Source organism: Eublepharis macularius, chromosome 7 (genome assembly GCF_028583425.1).
Source record: "Eublepharis macularius isolate TG4126 chromosome 7, MPM_Emac_v1.0, whole genome shotgun sequence".
NCBI classification, from domain to species: domain Eukaryota; kingdom Metazoa; phylum Chordata; class Lepidosauria; order Squamata; family Eublepharidae; genus Eublepharis; species Eublepharis macularius.
The window spans coordinates 49,584,149-49,601,640 of record NC_072796.1 but is presented as its reverse complement, the minus strand read 5'-3'; the positions used below and the strand labels follow the sequence as shown (position 1 = coordinate 49,601,640).

The 17,492-nt window shown below is 41.9% G+C and overlaps 1 protein-coding gene across 1 annotated transcript in view; it reads right to left on the bottom strand.

The window, feature by feature from the left end:
- The window catches only part of PARD6G (par-6 family cell polarity regulator gamma), a 90,941-nt gene that overhangs the window by 53,157 nt on the left and 20,292 nt on the right, over nt 1–17,492 (bottom strand). The window contains exon 2 of the mRNA XM_054985169.1: nt 6,859–7,081. Coding sequence (XP_054841144.1) covers nt 6,859–7,081 — 223 coding nt within the window. The remainder of the gene's footprint in view (nt 1–6,858; nt 7,082–17,492) is intronic.

Sequence of the window (17,492 nt, the reverse complement as noted above, 5' to 3'; positions counted from 1 at the left end):
GAACAAGTGTGTGGGATAATAAGGTATTCTTCCACCTAAAAAGAAAGGCACTTCCCTTATCAAAGGCTCCTGGACCAGAGGGAAAAGTTCCAGTCCCTACCCATCCTCAATTCACCCCCTCTGCTAATGACAGCATGATAACTTGACCAGCTCAGGTATTTAAACTATTGCCTTGAGTCACATGAGAGCCCCAGAGACTAAGTTGAGAACAAAACCCATTAAGACACATCATGTTCCTAGAACTTAAAAATGAACTAAAAGACAACCTCCTGGAATTATGAGCTTTATTTTTGTTTAATACTATTAACCCCTTGAACATTCCACTCGGTCCTTTTAGCTCTTGTAAGTCCCACCTTGATGACAGCCAACAAAGCCTACTTCGTACCAAGCACATCAAAGTGATCAATGAAGTCTACATTATGGAGAACGCAGATTTTGTAAGATACGAAGTTGCCTTACGTAGAGACAGATCTAGTTTGGAATGGTCTACTCTGACTAGCACCGGCTCTCAAGTGTCTCAGGCAGAGAAAAGAGCCAGTTTGGTGTAGTGGTTAAGAGCACGGGACTCTAATCTGGAGAGCTGGGTTTGATTCCCCACTCCTCCACAAAGCCAGCTGGGTGACCTTGGGCGAGTCAGTTCTCTTGAGCTCTCTTAGCCCCACCCACCTCACAGGGTGATTGTTGTGGGGTAATAATAACACTTTGTAAACCGCTCTGAGTGGGCATTAAGTTGTCCTGAAGGGCGGTATATAAATCGAATGTTATTATTATTATTATTATTTTCTAAGATCTCTTACCTGAGATCCTTGAACTGGAAATGCCAGGGAGTGAACCTGGAAGCCTTCCTGTACAGGTAGCAGAACAGGCCTTTTCCTCTGCCACTTTTAGGAGGTTGCCTCTATCCCCACATCATTTTCCCAGTTCTGAGGCCATAATTTGTTATGCAGGAGGCTCCTACTAGTATGGAAAGAGTTTCTGGTTAAATGGACCGAGGACCAGTCATGAGGACAATCCTTCAGTTTGTATGTCAGTGACATACCAACATGTTCCAAACACAGATAATAGGCCTTCAAAAGGGTTCCTTTTTTTCAACAAAAAACCAAAAATACAGAAGTGTTCTTTTACTTCAGCTAAGGGAAAGTCAGTCAACAATAGCAACACTTTGCATAACTAAACATGGCAGTCAGTAAAAGAGAGCAGTTAATAAAAAGGCAAACATTCCACTAAAATTGGTCAATCACATCTCTCCTCCTGGCTGTTTTATGCTATTATCAGTGTTTGAAACAGGCTTCTGGAAATGCTAATGAAATAGATGCTAGGCCGGTAAATGACAGCCAGAACCACCTAGGCACCCACAGTAATAAAGGTTATAATATTGAAATTGCCTCCTGCTGCTGTCAGGACTAGAGGAGGGCATGGACTGGGAAAACCCCATGGACCACTGGCCCATGGTCCATCAACTTTCACGGACCATGAACTTTTCACGGACCAGCCCCATTCACGGACCAGTTTGTCGGTCTGTGGTCTGTCACTTATGGCAGCCCTGGCTCCGCCTATTTCACACCCAGAGAGCCCAAACTCGCAGAGAATCTTCAGTAGCCTCTTCTCCAGCCACCCTCCAAGTTTGGTCAAGATTGTATTTCGGACGTCCAAGTTACAGACCCCCAAAGCAGCCACCCCCAGGAAACTTCCAGTAGATACTGGATTTGCAAATGCCAATTGACTTGCATTGGCTAGCAGCACTAAAAAGTTGCAATGAGGCAAAATCAAACAGAAAAGGGTGGGAGAAGAGCCCCCTCACTCACCACACAGACACCTTCCCAGCCATTGCCTAGGGAATTCATTCTTGCTCTTTGCTCGCATAGAGCAGAATGGAAGCTGTCTGGTTGGCAGGCAGAGCTGCCTATCTACATTTTGAGAGCTAAGATCGGTGTTGCCATGGCTGCAGAATGTCCACCCCTCCATTGCCTAAGGAATTTATTCTTCTTCTTTGCTCACATAGAGCAGAATGGGAGCTCCCTGGTTGGCAGGCAGAGCTGCCTATCAAGGTTTTGAGAGCTAAGATTGGCTGCAGAATGTCCACCCCTCCCTTGTAGAATGAGAGCTCTCTGGTTGGCAAGCAGAGCTGCCTATCTACATTTTAAGGGCTAAGATTGGCTGCAGAACATCCACCCCTCCATTGCCTAGGGAATTCATTCTTGCTCCTTGCTCCATAGAGCAGAATGGGAGGGAACTCACGGACAAACCCAAATGGACCAAAATTTGTGAAAAAGGTGAATCCCACCAATTGTGTGTTCACAAACCACGAACCAGGCTGGACTGTGCAAAATTTTGGTCCATTTTCTGGACCATGCCCACCTCTAGTCAGGACATTTTCAGACTATTTTTTACAGCAGGACAAGAACTATTACTCAGTTGATGATGCTGCCAGTGCAAATGCGTATGACGGCTCCCGACTCATCTCTCACCAGTCCAAGCTGAACAACATGTCATACCATGCATACATCTTGCATCTCAGAGCAAGCAAAGAATGAGGAACAAACATATTTGGGGGTGAGAGGGACTGATCGCCTCTCCTAGGGAGTATGAGAGTACATTTCACCCTGCAGTATCCAAAGAAGTACCACTGGAAGATGATGCTAAACAAGCATCTTCCCTTGGCAACACAGACAGAAGAGCTGGGCTGTTCTTAGAAGGGGGCCAAACACTTGTGCTTTACGTTGTATGAATTCATAAGCACTAATAATGTTTTAGAATGTATTTGATGTGTTTACTTCTCAGCAGCTCTAGCCTAACCATTGCTTGGGCAGCAGCTGGCAGCCAATGGCAAGACATGAATGAAACAAGATAAAAAAAGGATATGACAAGTAATGCAAAGGCTCTGTAACTCTGCTTTAACTGCTTTCTACATAAATCCTAGTTTTTGCAGAAATGTGGGCTGATTAAATGCTCACTCTTATGCTGAACTGCCATTTCTGCTTCAGATCATATCTATCCCGAGTAGAACAATTTGAGCAGAACATCAGTTATCAAATTTTTTATGGGATTCACTTCAAAACTTATTGTATGCTACTTTCCCCATCCCCAGTTTAAAATGCAGTAATATCATAACTGAACAGGCAAATAAATCTATAGCATTACTGAGCAACAGGCAGTATTTCATTGCCATTTTGAACATTATGCAGAGGCAAACTCAAATTTGCCATCAAGCCTCTTAAAGCCTCCTCTTCCAGCACACCGTCCTCCTTTGTCCTGACCTCCCAGCCTAAGAGAGTGGCAACCCAGTGTGGGGTCCTCATCTACAGTATGAGAACTGCTAGCCCAGAAGGAAGTCAGCAGCTTGAAAAGTTGTTAACTTGTGTCTGCCTGCCCAGAAGTTAACAAATTCATTCTTTTTTCCTTAGCAAAACTGGAAGAAAGAATCCACCTTTTAAGTTTCTACTCAATAGATTTTTTTATCCTGCCCTTCTGCCAAAGAGCTCAAGATGATGACCCACAGTTCTCCAATCCTCTATTTTAACCTTAGTGAAGTCAGTTAAGTGGAGGGAGAGAGAGAGCCACGTCCAAAGTCATCCAGACAAGCATCATGACCAGCATGAGATAATGAAGAATGTTACAATACCTGGGTGACCCTAGGAAAACAGCAGCAAGAAAGCCCCTCAAAGATAAGGCATGTCTCTCTGCAGTAGAAGTAGAGAGACGAGTCTCACATTACTTCTCCTTATGCTTTTATTCAGCTGTGCGTCCTGGGCTAATTCCCAAGGCAGATAATCTTTTCCCTTCCTTATCACCACAGTGAGGGAAGGCATCATCCCACTATGCAGCTAAAGGACTAAAGCTAAGTGTAGGAAGGGACCCAAGGCCACCCAGTCAGATGAGATTTAAACTCAGCCCCCCCTAGAGAATCCTACTGACTTCACCTGTGGAAGAAAAAAAAATCTGTTCTTGTTACTAAGCACAGTGTTGATGGCTCAGCATGCTTAGCATGAAGAGTCCTAGTGTAGAACATCTCTGCCCTTGCCTTGATGTTGGAATGAGAGGAATATTGAGCCAAGATGGTAATCTAGTCATTCACAACCTGCTCAGCCAGAATGCCAAGCAACAATGGGAGGCGGAGAGGTACATTTCAGAGGAACTCCCATTTTATTACTTTTAGATTCTTGAGGGCTTTGGCCCAGACCAAAACAAAAAACTCCAACACTGCAAACGAATCACTTAAATACAGCTGTCTGCAGACTGCACACACATGTATTAGATTTCCCGCTTTGAATCCATAGTTTAATAGCTTTTATGTCTTAAAAAACAACGTTGAACTCTGCAGCTATAAGGTTATAATGGCTAGTAAGGGAATAGGCAGAAGGAACAAAAGAAGGAGATAAAGCTTATGTTTTCTTCAACAGCCAGATTTAATGTTGGCTATCACTTCTGGCACAATATTCCATTTTGTCCAAAACAGAAATGAGTCAAAGACATCCATGTGTTTACTTCACATTAAGTTACTGTTCCCTTCCACTCCTTTTTCCTTTGTACATTTTTGAGAAACAAAAACTCTGCAACGGGATATCAAAGTTCATTCAGCCTCTACACTTTCCAGCACTACATCCAAACTATATTAAGCCATGCAGGGTTTTTATTTTCCTTATAAAAGGCTGATCCGGAGAGATACAAGTGAACTAAAATTGGAACCGGTGTAACAAAATAAGATGCTGATTTTTATGATCCATGGCAAAAAGTTACTACAGTTGCTGATATATACCTCTATTAGTCATACATGACCAGGAAATAGAATCCAGGACAGGTCTAGGCAACTGAGAGGTGGAACTAGAGGCCAGTCCATAAAACAGTAACACTTTTGCACGGACGCATGTATTTTCACACTTCAGTTGCAAAAAAATCAGAGAATGGTGAATATCTTATATGGTATAAATTAACCCACATTAAAATCTTCCTTTTAACTCCTTGAGGAATGCACACACAGGAACTGGCACATCATACAATACTAATTTCTTCCATACTGCAAAGAAAATCCACATTCTCTTGTTTGTTATGCCCATTTCTCCTCAATTCTGTCTGAGAACGCCAATTCTTATTTATACTGCTTCACATCTTCTATTCTAGATTGGTCAGCTTGGTGGACCAACAGTTCCCCCTTTGTTCTGTTTACACAGTTCTTGCTCCTCAAACATGCTTTAGAATACACAGCCTGAATATGATTTAGGAAACCTTTGGATTGCTAACATACTTTAAATGATTAAGAGAACAAATAATTAAGCAAGTAAAACATGGCTAGCAGCCCAAATAGCCCAGCTTAGCCGAAGCTAGTTGGACCTTGGAAGCGGAAACAGTCACAGTATTGGATGAAAGACCACAAAGGAAGACTGGGGCTGCTGTAGTGGAAATCAATGGCAAACCACCTTGACTCATCTCTTCCCTTGAACACTCCATGGAAGGAGTCACCATTAGACATGGGCACGAACAGGAAAAAACCCGAATATGATGTTCGTTGTCATTCACGAACAGGGACTCACGAACAACCACGAACATGGCCCTGTTCACAAACATGTTCATGGCTGGCTATTCATGGGGGCCAGCAGGCTCTCCTCCAGCCATCATCCAAGTCAAGATCCCTACTGCACCACTCACAGAAACCTGACCTGAGCAGGCACCAGGAAAGGTACCAATAATAAATAATAGCTTGGCCCAGGGCCTGGCAGCAGCCCTGGAACTTGAATGGGTAGATCCCTATCCCACCACACACAAAGAAAATTCAAGCTCCAATACTCTCTCTCTATCAAAATGCCAACAGCAACTGTCTCTCCATTGTCTGCAAAGCCAGAGCTGGGAATCTCCCTCCCCCCTGGTCTTTGCTCCCCTGTTTTAACAAATTTGGAGTTCCACACTTGAAAGGAAGACCTGCCTATCAAGCTAAATTGGGCTTAGATTGGGGTTTCCAGGGCAACAGCAGGAGTTCAGACAGAGTTCAGACAATCCCTGTCTAAGTTGCCAAGGGAATTGATTGCAGGTGCCAGACTGTCTGGATGGATGAACAGCAATGAACAAGGCTTGCAACGACCACCTGTTTGTTTCGAATGGGGCCTCACGAACAGCTTGTTCGCGAACAGCAGATTGGGCTGTTCGTGGCTTTTTTTTGTTCGTATTGCTGTTCGTGCCCATCTCTAGTCACCATGACTAGGCAGCACATTATTCATTTCAAACCGTGGCTGCAGTCTTCAGTACACTTATAAAGGATTAAATTCCATTGAACTAATCAAGATTTATTTACATACATGAGAGGAAACTATATAATGTAGAAATGGACAAAATTAGGGCCATAGGTACTTTTACAATCCACAGAACCCTAGCATTTATTGCTTTCAAAAAGTATCTAGAGATTTTTCAAGTACTAGGGGAAAGGAACTCTGATCCAACCCTACTGGGATAGTGGTGGTGATGTTTTGGGAAAATGCGGAAAAACTAACCCTCACTGGTTCTGTGCCTACTGTTCTTCAGACCATTGCTATTATTTCCAAATCCATATAAGAAAATGTCTTAAGAGCCACATATTGAGAGGAATTTCAGAATAAGAACACTGAATGATTGCAACAGCTTGACTTAGTAGTAGCTCGGCATCTGCCATGTTAACGAAAGGAATATGTAAATGGTTCTAGCCACATGCTATTTAAATATGATTCACTTACAGGCCTGTCTCGTGATATTTATTGCTTCCCTCAATACTAATCATTTATCCAACCAAGTGTGTCGGCTAAAGACCCAACATAATAGGACTCTATTGTCAAGTAAACGAAGAGAACTGGAAACATTAGGACTTGAAATGTTCTGCGGAATGTTTCATCTTACCTTGTTTTTGTATAAAAATCCTGAGCAATGGGTTTGCACTTGAAACAGCCTTGAAAAAGTTGTCATCATTATTAATAGGAAGAAGATCCCCATGTATATCGGCATATCCAATCATAACTTCCATGTTGGATATGTGGTGGATGTGAAGGATAAGTTTGTAGAAGTCTTCAAATTTTCCTGGCTTGTAACGATCCAGAGAAAATCTTCGAAATTCTGCACCAAACTGCAATCAAGGAAGAAAGCACAAGTAAGCAGATGCTGGAATTTGTTTGTTTAAAAAAAACAGGGGGGGGGAACCAGGTCTGGTGCTTACTCTTAGGAAGAACACATGTTCTACATAATAATGCAGACTACAACCACATTCATTTATATGAATTTAAGCTAGTTTTAAAGAATTTCCTGCTGTTATCTTAACATCCTTTAGAAAACACAGCTTACATATATAGCTTCACCATTAATGCTGGCTTCATAATCATTGCATTCAACTTAAACAAAAAGATACTTCTCTAGCAGAACTAGCATTGTTATAGTTGCTTTGTACATGTAAAATGCTAAAAATCAAAGAAACTAAGTTAAACTGCAGTTTTATCAATTTTCCTGTTTACTAGGCCTAAGACATTAGCAATTGTAGCTATGCTTTCTTGCAACGTCTCCCTGAATGTATTCTAAACAGAGAATCTCAATTTTCTTCTTCCAGAAACTGTGGGAGGCTCAGGGTCACCGTCTGTTAGGAGTTTCCTTTGGCTGAAAGCACTCTGCAGATTTCTAGAGCCTTTGTAAAGACCTGTTTACAAATGTACTGGCCTGAAAGAACACTTTTTTCCTCTACCCTACTGGAGCACAGATAGAGGCGTATGGGAGCATAACTGAAAGAGGTTCCTGTTTTTCAAAAGGCTTTTTTCACTTCTCTTAGAGATTCTTGCAGGCAAAAAGCACATCTAAAGCCCAGATCATTTTCTTCCCCCTCTTACCTTTAGTCTTCTATTTATTTACAAAATCTGGGAGGAATGCAATCATTTAACCTACTCTTCTTTATTTGTGCCTTACACACAACTTAAGTCATTCCACTGAAATCAATAGTTATAACCAGGGCTTTTTTTTTGGGAAAAGAGGTGGTGGAACTCAATAAGTTGCCAGCACAGGGGGCAACTCCTGGCAGGAGGTGGTGCCCCTGGTACCACATGCACGTGCGCAAAGTGCGCGCATGCTCCCAGAACCACACAATGATGTCACTTTGGGTCAGTTGGAACAAGGGGGGAGTTTTTTAAAGTTTAAATCACCCTTGGTGAAAATGGTCACGTGGCCAGTGGCCCCGCCCCCTGATCTCCAGACAGTGGGGACTTTAGATCTGCAAACTGCCCTCTGTCTGGAGATCAGGGGGTGGGGCCACTGGCCATGTGACCATTTTCAAGAGGTGCCGGAACTCCGTTCCACAGCGTTCCAGCTGAAAAAAAAGCCCTGGTTATAACACTCAAGTCCCTTGCCTCTGAAGCACTATGCTTAAACCATATCATTTATAAACTGTATGTGCTACATCTCCAGAGACCTCCTTGAGGCAGGTCAAAATATTAAATATGATAAAACTATTCAAAAAGCAGCATAAATATAATTTAAGTTAACAAACAATAAGAAATCCAGCTAGAATATAAAAACAGCACAAAACATTTAGCTGCCTTAAATGCAGCCCTCAAAACAGAACACTGTAAAAACAAATTTAAAATACCAAACCCTAAGTTAAAAACCTGGTAAAAAGGAAAACTTTGGCCTAAAACAGAGCAGTAAGGAGATTAGGGTGTGCAATTCAGTATTATTTGGGCATATTTGGCATAGTCAGATATATTTGGATATACTGAATACTAGATTCTCAAATATAATGGAGTTATTTGGATTTACCTGGGAATCACCACATTGACCATTTTAAAGCTGACTGGCTTCTCCCTTCTGTTGTGGGGATAATAATGACATACTTTGTAAACTGCTCTGAGTGGGCGTTAACTTGTCCTGAAGGACGGTATATAAATCAGATATTATTGTTATTATATGATATTCTGAATACCTAGATCTGAATAATACCAAATTTTTCTGCGCACACCCTAGTAGGCACCCTACTACAGCTAGTCATTCAAATCAGACTAAAAAAAATAGCAGGTTTTCCTTTTTTTTTTTTTTGAAAATTTTTTTATTGGGTTAGAATCCATTATTTTTACATTTACATTCAATTTTCCCCAATTTTTTCATCTCTAACCCCCTCCCTTTCCCCCCCTTTTTGTTGACTTCCAACAGCTTTCCAACCCTTTGTCCCCTTTCCCTTACTTCTATTAGATTCCTCTATCTAAAACAAATATATATTCTCCATTATTCTAAGCAGTACATCCTTAACTATTTTTAACATTGTATGCCCAAACTGCAAGTCTTTGTTTCCATCTTAGATAAACAATTTATCCCATTTTTCAATTTCAAATATTTCTATATATCATAAACCATGTAAATCATACATTCATTTAGATCAAACAATTTGACTTATTCTCTATATATTACTCATTCTATCTTTTTGTAATAATTCTATATATCTCTCATCACGTAGTCAATCAATTTGACTCATCTGTATCTTCAGACATTCAGTTTGGTACATTTTACAAAGCTTACCAAAAAAAGAAAATATTGTTAATTAATCAATCCTTATATTTAATCCTTATAGTTAATTATTTTCTATCTATATTCTGTTTGTTAACCTATATATATCTATATATATGTCAATCTATTAATCTGACTGCTTATTAATTCACATTTATCTCTTCTCCCCCCGGTATAGTCTCCCCCCTCTACTTCAGTACTTCAGTAGTTCTCAAACTGCCACAGTTTTCCTCCCACCTCCCATTTCTTCTCCAGGTATTGTTTCAGCTTCTCCCAGTCTGTGTTGAACTGCCCTGAGTCCAGATCTCTCAGTTTTCTTGTCATCTTGTCCATTTCAGCCATATACAGCAATTTGTAACACAAATTTTATTTATTATTTTCTTTTCCCTTTTCTTCTTCAATTGCCATGCCAGGTACTTCCCAGGTTTATTAGCGCCCTCAAACGCTTTTTGATTCAGTCTTTTAAGATTCCACTCCAATTCTTTATTACTCATTGCTGTTAGCTGTTCTTGAAGTATTTTAATTTCCTGGTATATTTTCTTTTTCCCTGGTCTCTTTTTTAGCTGTATTTCTTTGGCTTTTATTTTCTCCTCAATCTCTTGTCTTTTCTCCTCTTTCTTCTTTCTCGCTCTACCATTTAAGTCCATTAGTATGCCCCTTATAACCGCCTTGTAAGCATCCCAAACTTTATTGGTTGGTACTTCTTTATTCACGTTGTATTGTATAAAAAACTTTGTCTCTCTTCTCAATATTTCCATATTCTCTCTTTCCTGTAACAAGTCCTCATTTATTCTCCATGCTTTCCTTTTTCTCCTTTTTCCTAATTTCCACATAATTGGGTTGTGATCTGAGCCTACCATCGGCATTATTTCTACCTCCTTAGTCCATAACGCTAAGTCTTTTGAGGCCCAGATCATATCAATTCTTGATAATGTAGAATGCCTTGCAGAATAAAAAGTAAACTGTCTGCTTTTAGGATATTCTCTCCTCCATACATCTTCGAGAGTCTCTTGTTGAATCAACTAAAAAAAAAGCTTTGGTAATAGTCCTCTTTTCTTTTGTGCCGTTGTAGTCTTTTTATCTAGTTCCAAGTCTGTCACTCCATTGAAGTCTCCAGCAAGAATTATCTGGTCATATGCAAAGTCGTCTAAATGCTTCCTCAAGTCCTCAAAGAAGCTTTCTTTTGCACCGTTAGGTGCATAAAGTCCGACTACCAACACTCTCTTTGAATTCCAAATACATTCCACTGCTACAAATCTAGCTTCCACATCTCTCATAACAAATTTTGGCTGTAGCTCCTCTTTTATGTACAGCACCACTCCTCTTTTTTTCTTGTTAGAGGCCGCTACAAATTCTTTGCCCAGTAAAATAGCAGGTTTTCCTAAGACCAGATCCATTTGAGATAATTTGGGTAAAATGATGACAAACTACTTTTTGGGAAAAGTAGTAATTTTGTTCAAGATGCTTTAATATAGAGGCGACACAAAGTGACTTGCAAGAAATCTAGAAAAATCACTTTTGTGTTCTTACTCCTGCAGATGTTTAAAACTGAGAATGGAGATGCTGGTAAGCATAATCTACTCATGGTGCAAGTAGGTTTGTACACAGAAGTTAAATGTACACTTAACTTGAGTGATAACTCAAGTGTAAGTGAGTTATCATCCAAGCATACCAGTCAGAACTAGAGAGATCTATTGGTGACAAAAGTTGAAGACCACTAACAAACATCTGTATGAGTGACAATTTGGTATCAACAGAATCATCATTTTTCTGCTACTATCAAGATAGGATAAGGATGACCAGAGATATACTTGCTGTCAAAGATGCTACTGAACCCAGATCTTGATCATCAATTATGTTACAGAACTATCAAAATAAGTAATTTTTATTGCATAAAATTACAGTGTAACAAAATATTGTCAGACGTAAGCAGCAAAAGCCTTTAACTGTTATGGAACTCTTCATGTCTGAAGGAGGGTTCTGTGAAGCCTGGAAGCTTGCATACCACTATAACAATGAGAATGGTTTAATCTTTTGAGCAAATCTTTGGGCAAACTCAGTAACTCCTCTCAAGGAATAATAAAACTCAAATCATCTGGCTGTACAGTTTTGGGGTGCACATATGAAAATGAATATGCAAGATCAGAGAGACCTCTTGCACAGTTTGCCATCAAGCGTGCACAGAACCTAATCATATAAGGAATTGTGTGGCTTGAAGCATTTGCACATCAGCTGACAGCATTCATTTAGGCCACGCCACAGCCACACACACACACACACACAAAAGGTTCAGTGGGCTGTCAGTTGGCCATCCCTGCCTTTAAGCCACATCGTTTTGATTTAACCATTACCAATTGTTTCTTCATCTCACGAGAAGGCTATTTTCATCTTCTTAATTAAAGGCTGATGGGCAATAACATTGCATTTCCCAGCACCAAATGGGACAGACACGGAATACCTCATAGTGAATATATTTGTCTCTACAGCTATTTTCTCCTCTGCTACTTTGAACCTTCCCACCATACAGAAGAGCTAAATGGCTTTAGAAGACTGTTTCATTGCCTATCAGTCAGACTACAGTAAGACAACTGCCAGAACAATCCTTCATTATAAGAATCTAATCTACTTATTAGAGCAGTTTTTGAACAATGAAGTACAGTAATCTACTTTGACCTACTTACTTAATGCAAACATCCCAAAGGACTCTGTGTAGCCAAATCAAAAAAGAAAGGGCAAAAAGAGGTTGAAGGTAATTTAGGTTGACATGCTAGGAAAAGTGACTAGCAAAACAGAATTACACATTTGCTTTTTCAGACAATGGCCCCACTCCTCGAAATCTTCTGAACATTAGTCACCGTCTGGTTGATTTGCAAACCCAAGCAACAAAAGATGTCCAAGAAACCCAACAACCCCAAAACAGCTGGAATTCTTGCCCATTTCCATTCTAAATCAAGAATAATAAGTGTCAACCAGAATGGTCAGAGACAAGCACTCTGCATACATTCAGGAGATAAACAACTTTTACTTTATGAAGACTAGTTTTCACCAACTCGTTGGTTTTCACCAACTTATCCCCATGAAACAGAATATAGGTAAATTGGGATAGGTAAAGGTAAAGGTAGTCCCCTATGCAAGCACTGAGTCATTACTGACCCATGGGGGGACGTCGCATCACGACGTTTTCTTGGCAGACTTTTTACGGGGTGGTTTGCCATTGCCTTCCCCAGTCATCTACACTTTACCCCCAGGAAACTGAGTACTTATTTTACCGACCTCAGAAGGATGGACAGCTGAGTCAACCTTGAGCTGGCTACCTGAACCCGGTTTCTGCCAGGATCAAACTCAGGTCGTGAGCAGAGCTTGGGCTGCAGTACTGCAGCTTACCACTCTGCACCATGGGACATAGACAATGGGACAGACAATGCAAATGTCAACCATGGGGTCATAATGAAAACATCAATCCAGTGTGCCACAACAGTAAAAATGGCAAAATCTATGCTGGGAATTATTAGGCAAGGGGCTGAAAATAAAATGGCCAATATTATAATGCCCCTGTATAGGGGCACAGTACCCTATGTGGTACAGCCTCATCTGGAATACTGTGTACAGTTCAGATCAGAGCTGGAAAAAGTACAGAAGAGAGCAACCAAGATGATTAGGGAGCACTTTTTCTATGAGGAAAGGTTGAAGAGCCTGGGACTTTCAGTTTAGAATAGAAATGAATAAGGGGAGGCATGATGGGGTTTATAGAATTGTGCATGGGACAGAGAGGGTGAAGAAGAGAGAGAACTGTTTCTCCCTCTCCTATAAACTAGAACTCAAAGGCATCCAATGAAGCTGATGAGAGATTCAGGAGAGACAAAAGGAAATACTTATTTACACAATGAATTATTAAGATGTGGAATTCACTGCCAGAGGCCGTAGTGATGGCTACAGGCATAGACTGCTTTAACAGGGGATTAAATGGAGTCATGGAGGATAGGTCTATCAGTGGCTACTAACCATGGTGACTACAGGGAGCCACCACATTTGCAGGCAGTGAACCTCTGAATCCTAGTGCTAGGAGCAACATCAGGGGAAAGCCTTAGCCTCTATGCCGAGTTGACATTCCAGGCTAACTGGCTGGCTGGATCAGATGGACTACTAGACTGATCCAGCGGGGCTCTTATGTTCTTAAATACTTCTACCTCTTTAAATTTCAAAGGACTTAGTATAAGTCTTTATACTAAATTTGATCTCAGAACACCCTACATCAAATACCAAAATGGCTCCCCCCCACCACACTGCTGAGCCCATGAGGAAACCAGAAATATCAGGTCACCCACAGGCAAGGTCTCTACTTGTTCAGGAGAATCCACAGGCATGCAGAAAAATCTGCTTTTGCAAATCGACCAAAAAAGGGGGAGACCTGAATATGCTCCAATAAGCATGAGACGTTGTGTCAGTTAAAGGAGGAGAGGGATGTATGAATCCTGAAGGAGGCGGATTGGCTTTTGAGAATCCTAAAGGAGGTGGATTGGAGTTAGGATTTTCAAATTGTTGTCACATGAACACATGAAGCTGCCTTATATTGAATCAGACCCTTGGTCCATCAAGGTCAGCATTGCCTACTCAGACCGGCAACAGTTCTCCAGCTCTCAGGCAGATGTCTTTCACAGCACCTACTACCTGATACTATGATCTGCAGATGCGAGGGACTGAACCTTGGACCTTTTGCATGCCAGGCAGATGCTCCACCACTGAGCGAAGGCCCTCCCGTGTCCCTCCATGATTCCTCACAAACCCCAACATTTTGTTTACCAAATGTCAACATAATTCTGTTGGGGAGTGATCTGGGAAGGGAGAAAGAAGCCAGGCCAGTCAATCCGGTCCTCTGAAACAGGCAGTTCATCCACTACTAAATCAGCCCCAGCCTACACACTCCACAATCCACTCCCCTGGTGAAAAAACCTTCCAACGCAACACAGTCTACCTCAATACATTTTTGTCACTCAGAGGGGAGCTACAGCCTCACATTTTGTCTCGAGCCGTGATGGAGCCATAGCTCAGTGTTAGCATATACTTGGCATTCAGAAGGTCCCAGGTTTAAACTCTGACATCTCCAGATAAAAGGAACAAGTACCGAGTGACGTGAAAGACCTGGATAGCCACTGCTAGTCAGAGAAGACTTCAATAGACCAAGAGTCTGACTCAGTACAAAGCAGCTTCATGTATTCATGTACTGTGGCCAAGGCCCTGCTGTAACTTGGGCTTCTGATTTACAAGCATGCTGGACAAACATCCGTGGGGAATACCCAAATTTATTTTGCACCATTTGCTTTTTAAAATTCTGTTTAATTATACACTGGATTTATTCCCAATAAAGGTTTGCATTTAGCCAGACAGAAGCCTGCTTCCCACTCACCTCCACCAGTCTATTTTGCATTTCAACTGCATATTTAATTATCAGATTGTTCCCAGGTCTTGATTCTTTTATACTACATGTGCATTTTTGGTCAATAGCTTTATACTAGGAAACTAATGTTAAACTACATAGCAATATGGTCACAATTAAGACAAAAAAAACCCCTAGGTGTTGTAGAAAAGGAGAGTTAATCTCTTCTAGATCTCAGATCTTCTTTTAGGAAGATGCACCTTTGGATGACGTTCCAAAATATTCTCCCATGGCAAATTATCCAATTGTTTGTTTTGAGCAGCAAGTAATTCTAATTAAATCTTTACCCATTATTTACATACAGGGAAGATCATTTGTCCACAGACTTGGTTTGACTTAATCTGCATATGGTATAGATAAAGGAACAAAGATCTTGCACTATTCACTTTGTCTGCTCCCAACTCAAGAGCAAATGTCTTGCACTGCTTCTGCTTCCTCCACCACAGCAAGCCATAGTTAAAGAAGCTCAATTATCACAAAGCACCCCCCCTTCACTTTCATCATGACTAGCAAAGGAGGGGAAGGGCATCATATAGGGAAAGAACCCTTATTGAGAGGCATACATGGCTAGTGAGATTAGTGGCATTGTGACATTAAGCAAATGTTAAAATTGTGTATTAACATTTGAAGTTCTCAGCTCTGTAACTGAATTGAGAATTGATACGGCTAATGAGGAAGAAACTGCAGTGGTTTCTATCTTGACAAAAAGAGTTAGGGTTAAATTCTCCTGAAATTTGGACATCTTTTAAAAGATGTGGATTTGGTACATGGTACTGAGCAGAGTGTTGGGATGAAGTTATCACCACTCACAAGGGAGTTGTTCCAGCAAGTGATACAGAGCAGACTTTTAGAAAGGATAACCAGTCAACTGATTTTATAACAAATGTGAAGAGGCTTCAAAAAGATTCTTGAAGAAATTAAGGCTGCTAACATGTCCCTCTGCCAATCAGGAAGGAAAGGGCCCCTTTCTCTACCAGAAAAAACTCAAAACCAGGGCTCATTTGTATACATAAGAGCTCATCTAGGGTAGCCATTCCCCCCAGATCTCACACTTCCTCCCTGCACCCACTTACCTGGCTTGTGAGGGGCGTTTTCCCTGGGGCACCCCTCCCCGAGCAGCACAGCACGCCCCCGGGTAGGGGGAGTGCTCCCGTGCTGCGAGAGTGGATGGCAGCAGCAGCAGCTGCAAAAGCAGGCCACTCTCGCTGCAACCACAGCTGCTCACTTTCACTGCCACCGCCACCACTCACCACTGCTACCACTCGCTGTGGCCCCTGTACACCAAATGACAGTGGGCCACGGTTGTGGCGAGAGTGAGCAGTGGCAGTGGCAGCGGCAACAAGAGCGAGCAGCTACGGTCACGGTGAGAGCAGGTGGCGGTGGCAACAAGGGCCCCCTTTGACCCCCGTGTGATGATGCCACTTGCGGAAGTGATGTCATCATGTGAGCTGGGAGAAAGGAAAGGAAGCTGGGGTAAGTGCTGGCTCGCAATCCCCCGCTGGGAGACTGGGGATTCCCTGTTGAGTGACTCCAGGTCCCTGGCAACCCTAAGCTCAATTGTAATGAAAAATCGAGACAAGAAATGAACTCAACTTAGACAAAGTTACTTTGATAATTTTCTCTCAACGAGAAGACAAATTGGGTAGATCTTCCATAATATTCTTCTCTCTTTGACTTAATCAACTGAAAGTTGACATATAATTATGGTTAAGAAGATTGCTAGACTGAATTCCTCAGTTAAAGACAACTCCTCCAAGCCTATTTTGCAATTTGAAAAGCAGAATTTAAGGTCTACCTCTGTCCATGAGTTCTGCTAGTAAAACTAGCTCCGTTCAGATGTTACAGTGAACATATGTGCCCTTGTCACACTCCTAGGTCAGTAGGTCTCAATGAAGCCTAAGGCTTTTATTTTCCAGTAGGCCTGGCTGCCAATTCTCCTGCAGGCCTACATTTCCAAAGAGCCTTCCCAGATTTAGGATAGGATTAAGGGAAATTGCGGGGGGGGGGGGGGGGGGAGGCCAGTCAGCACCAGGGAGGCTGGGCCATAGGAGAAAAAATACAAGGCCCCCTGAAGAGGGAAGGTGTGCTTCTCAGGAGCTGTGGGCAGAGAAGCAGCTACCAGCAAGCAAGGTCACTCACCTAGGGAGAGTGAGTGAGATCCAGGAAGGGCCAGGAGTTGTAGGGACCAGTCAGGTAATCATGTCGTCAGGAGGCTTGCAACGCTTGTTAAATTGTTTCTCACAAACATTCCTTTCCCCACCTGTTTATTGATTACTCCTGCTTAAAATAAAGCAGTTTGCTTTACTTTATCTGGATCCTCATGCCTACGGATGCCAGCTCCCCTGGGGCTCAAAGCAGAGGACAGGGGGTGGATGATGGGAATACTTACCTTGCACGTGTGTTCCAGAACGCTTCCATGTCATGCCACATCAAGGGCCAATTTGGTAAAAACTACCCCGCCCCCCAATAGGGTTACCAGATCCGTTACTCTCCTGGCGGGCGGGGGGGGGACCTGGTACTTACTGGCTTGAAATCTTTATGCACGTGCACTCCTGGCAGGGCATGA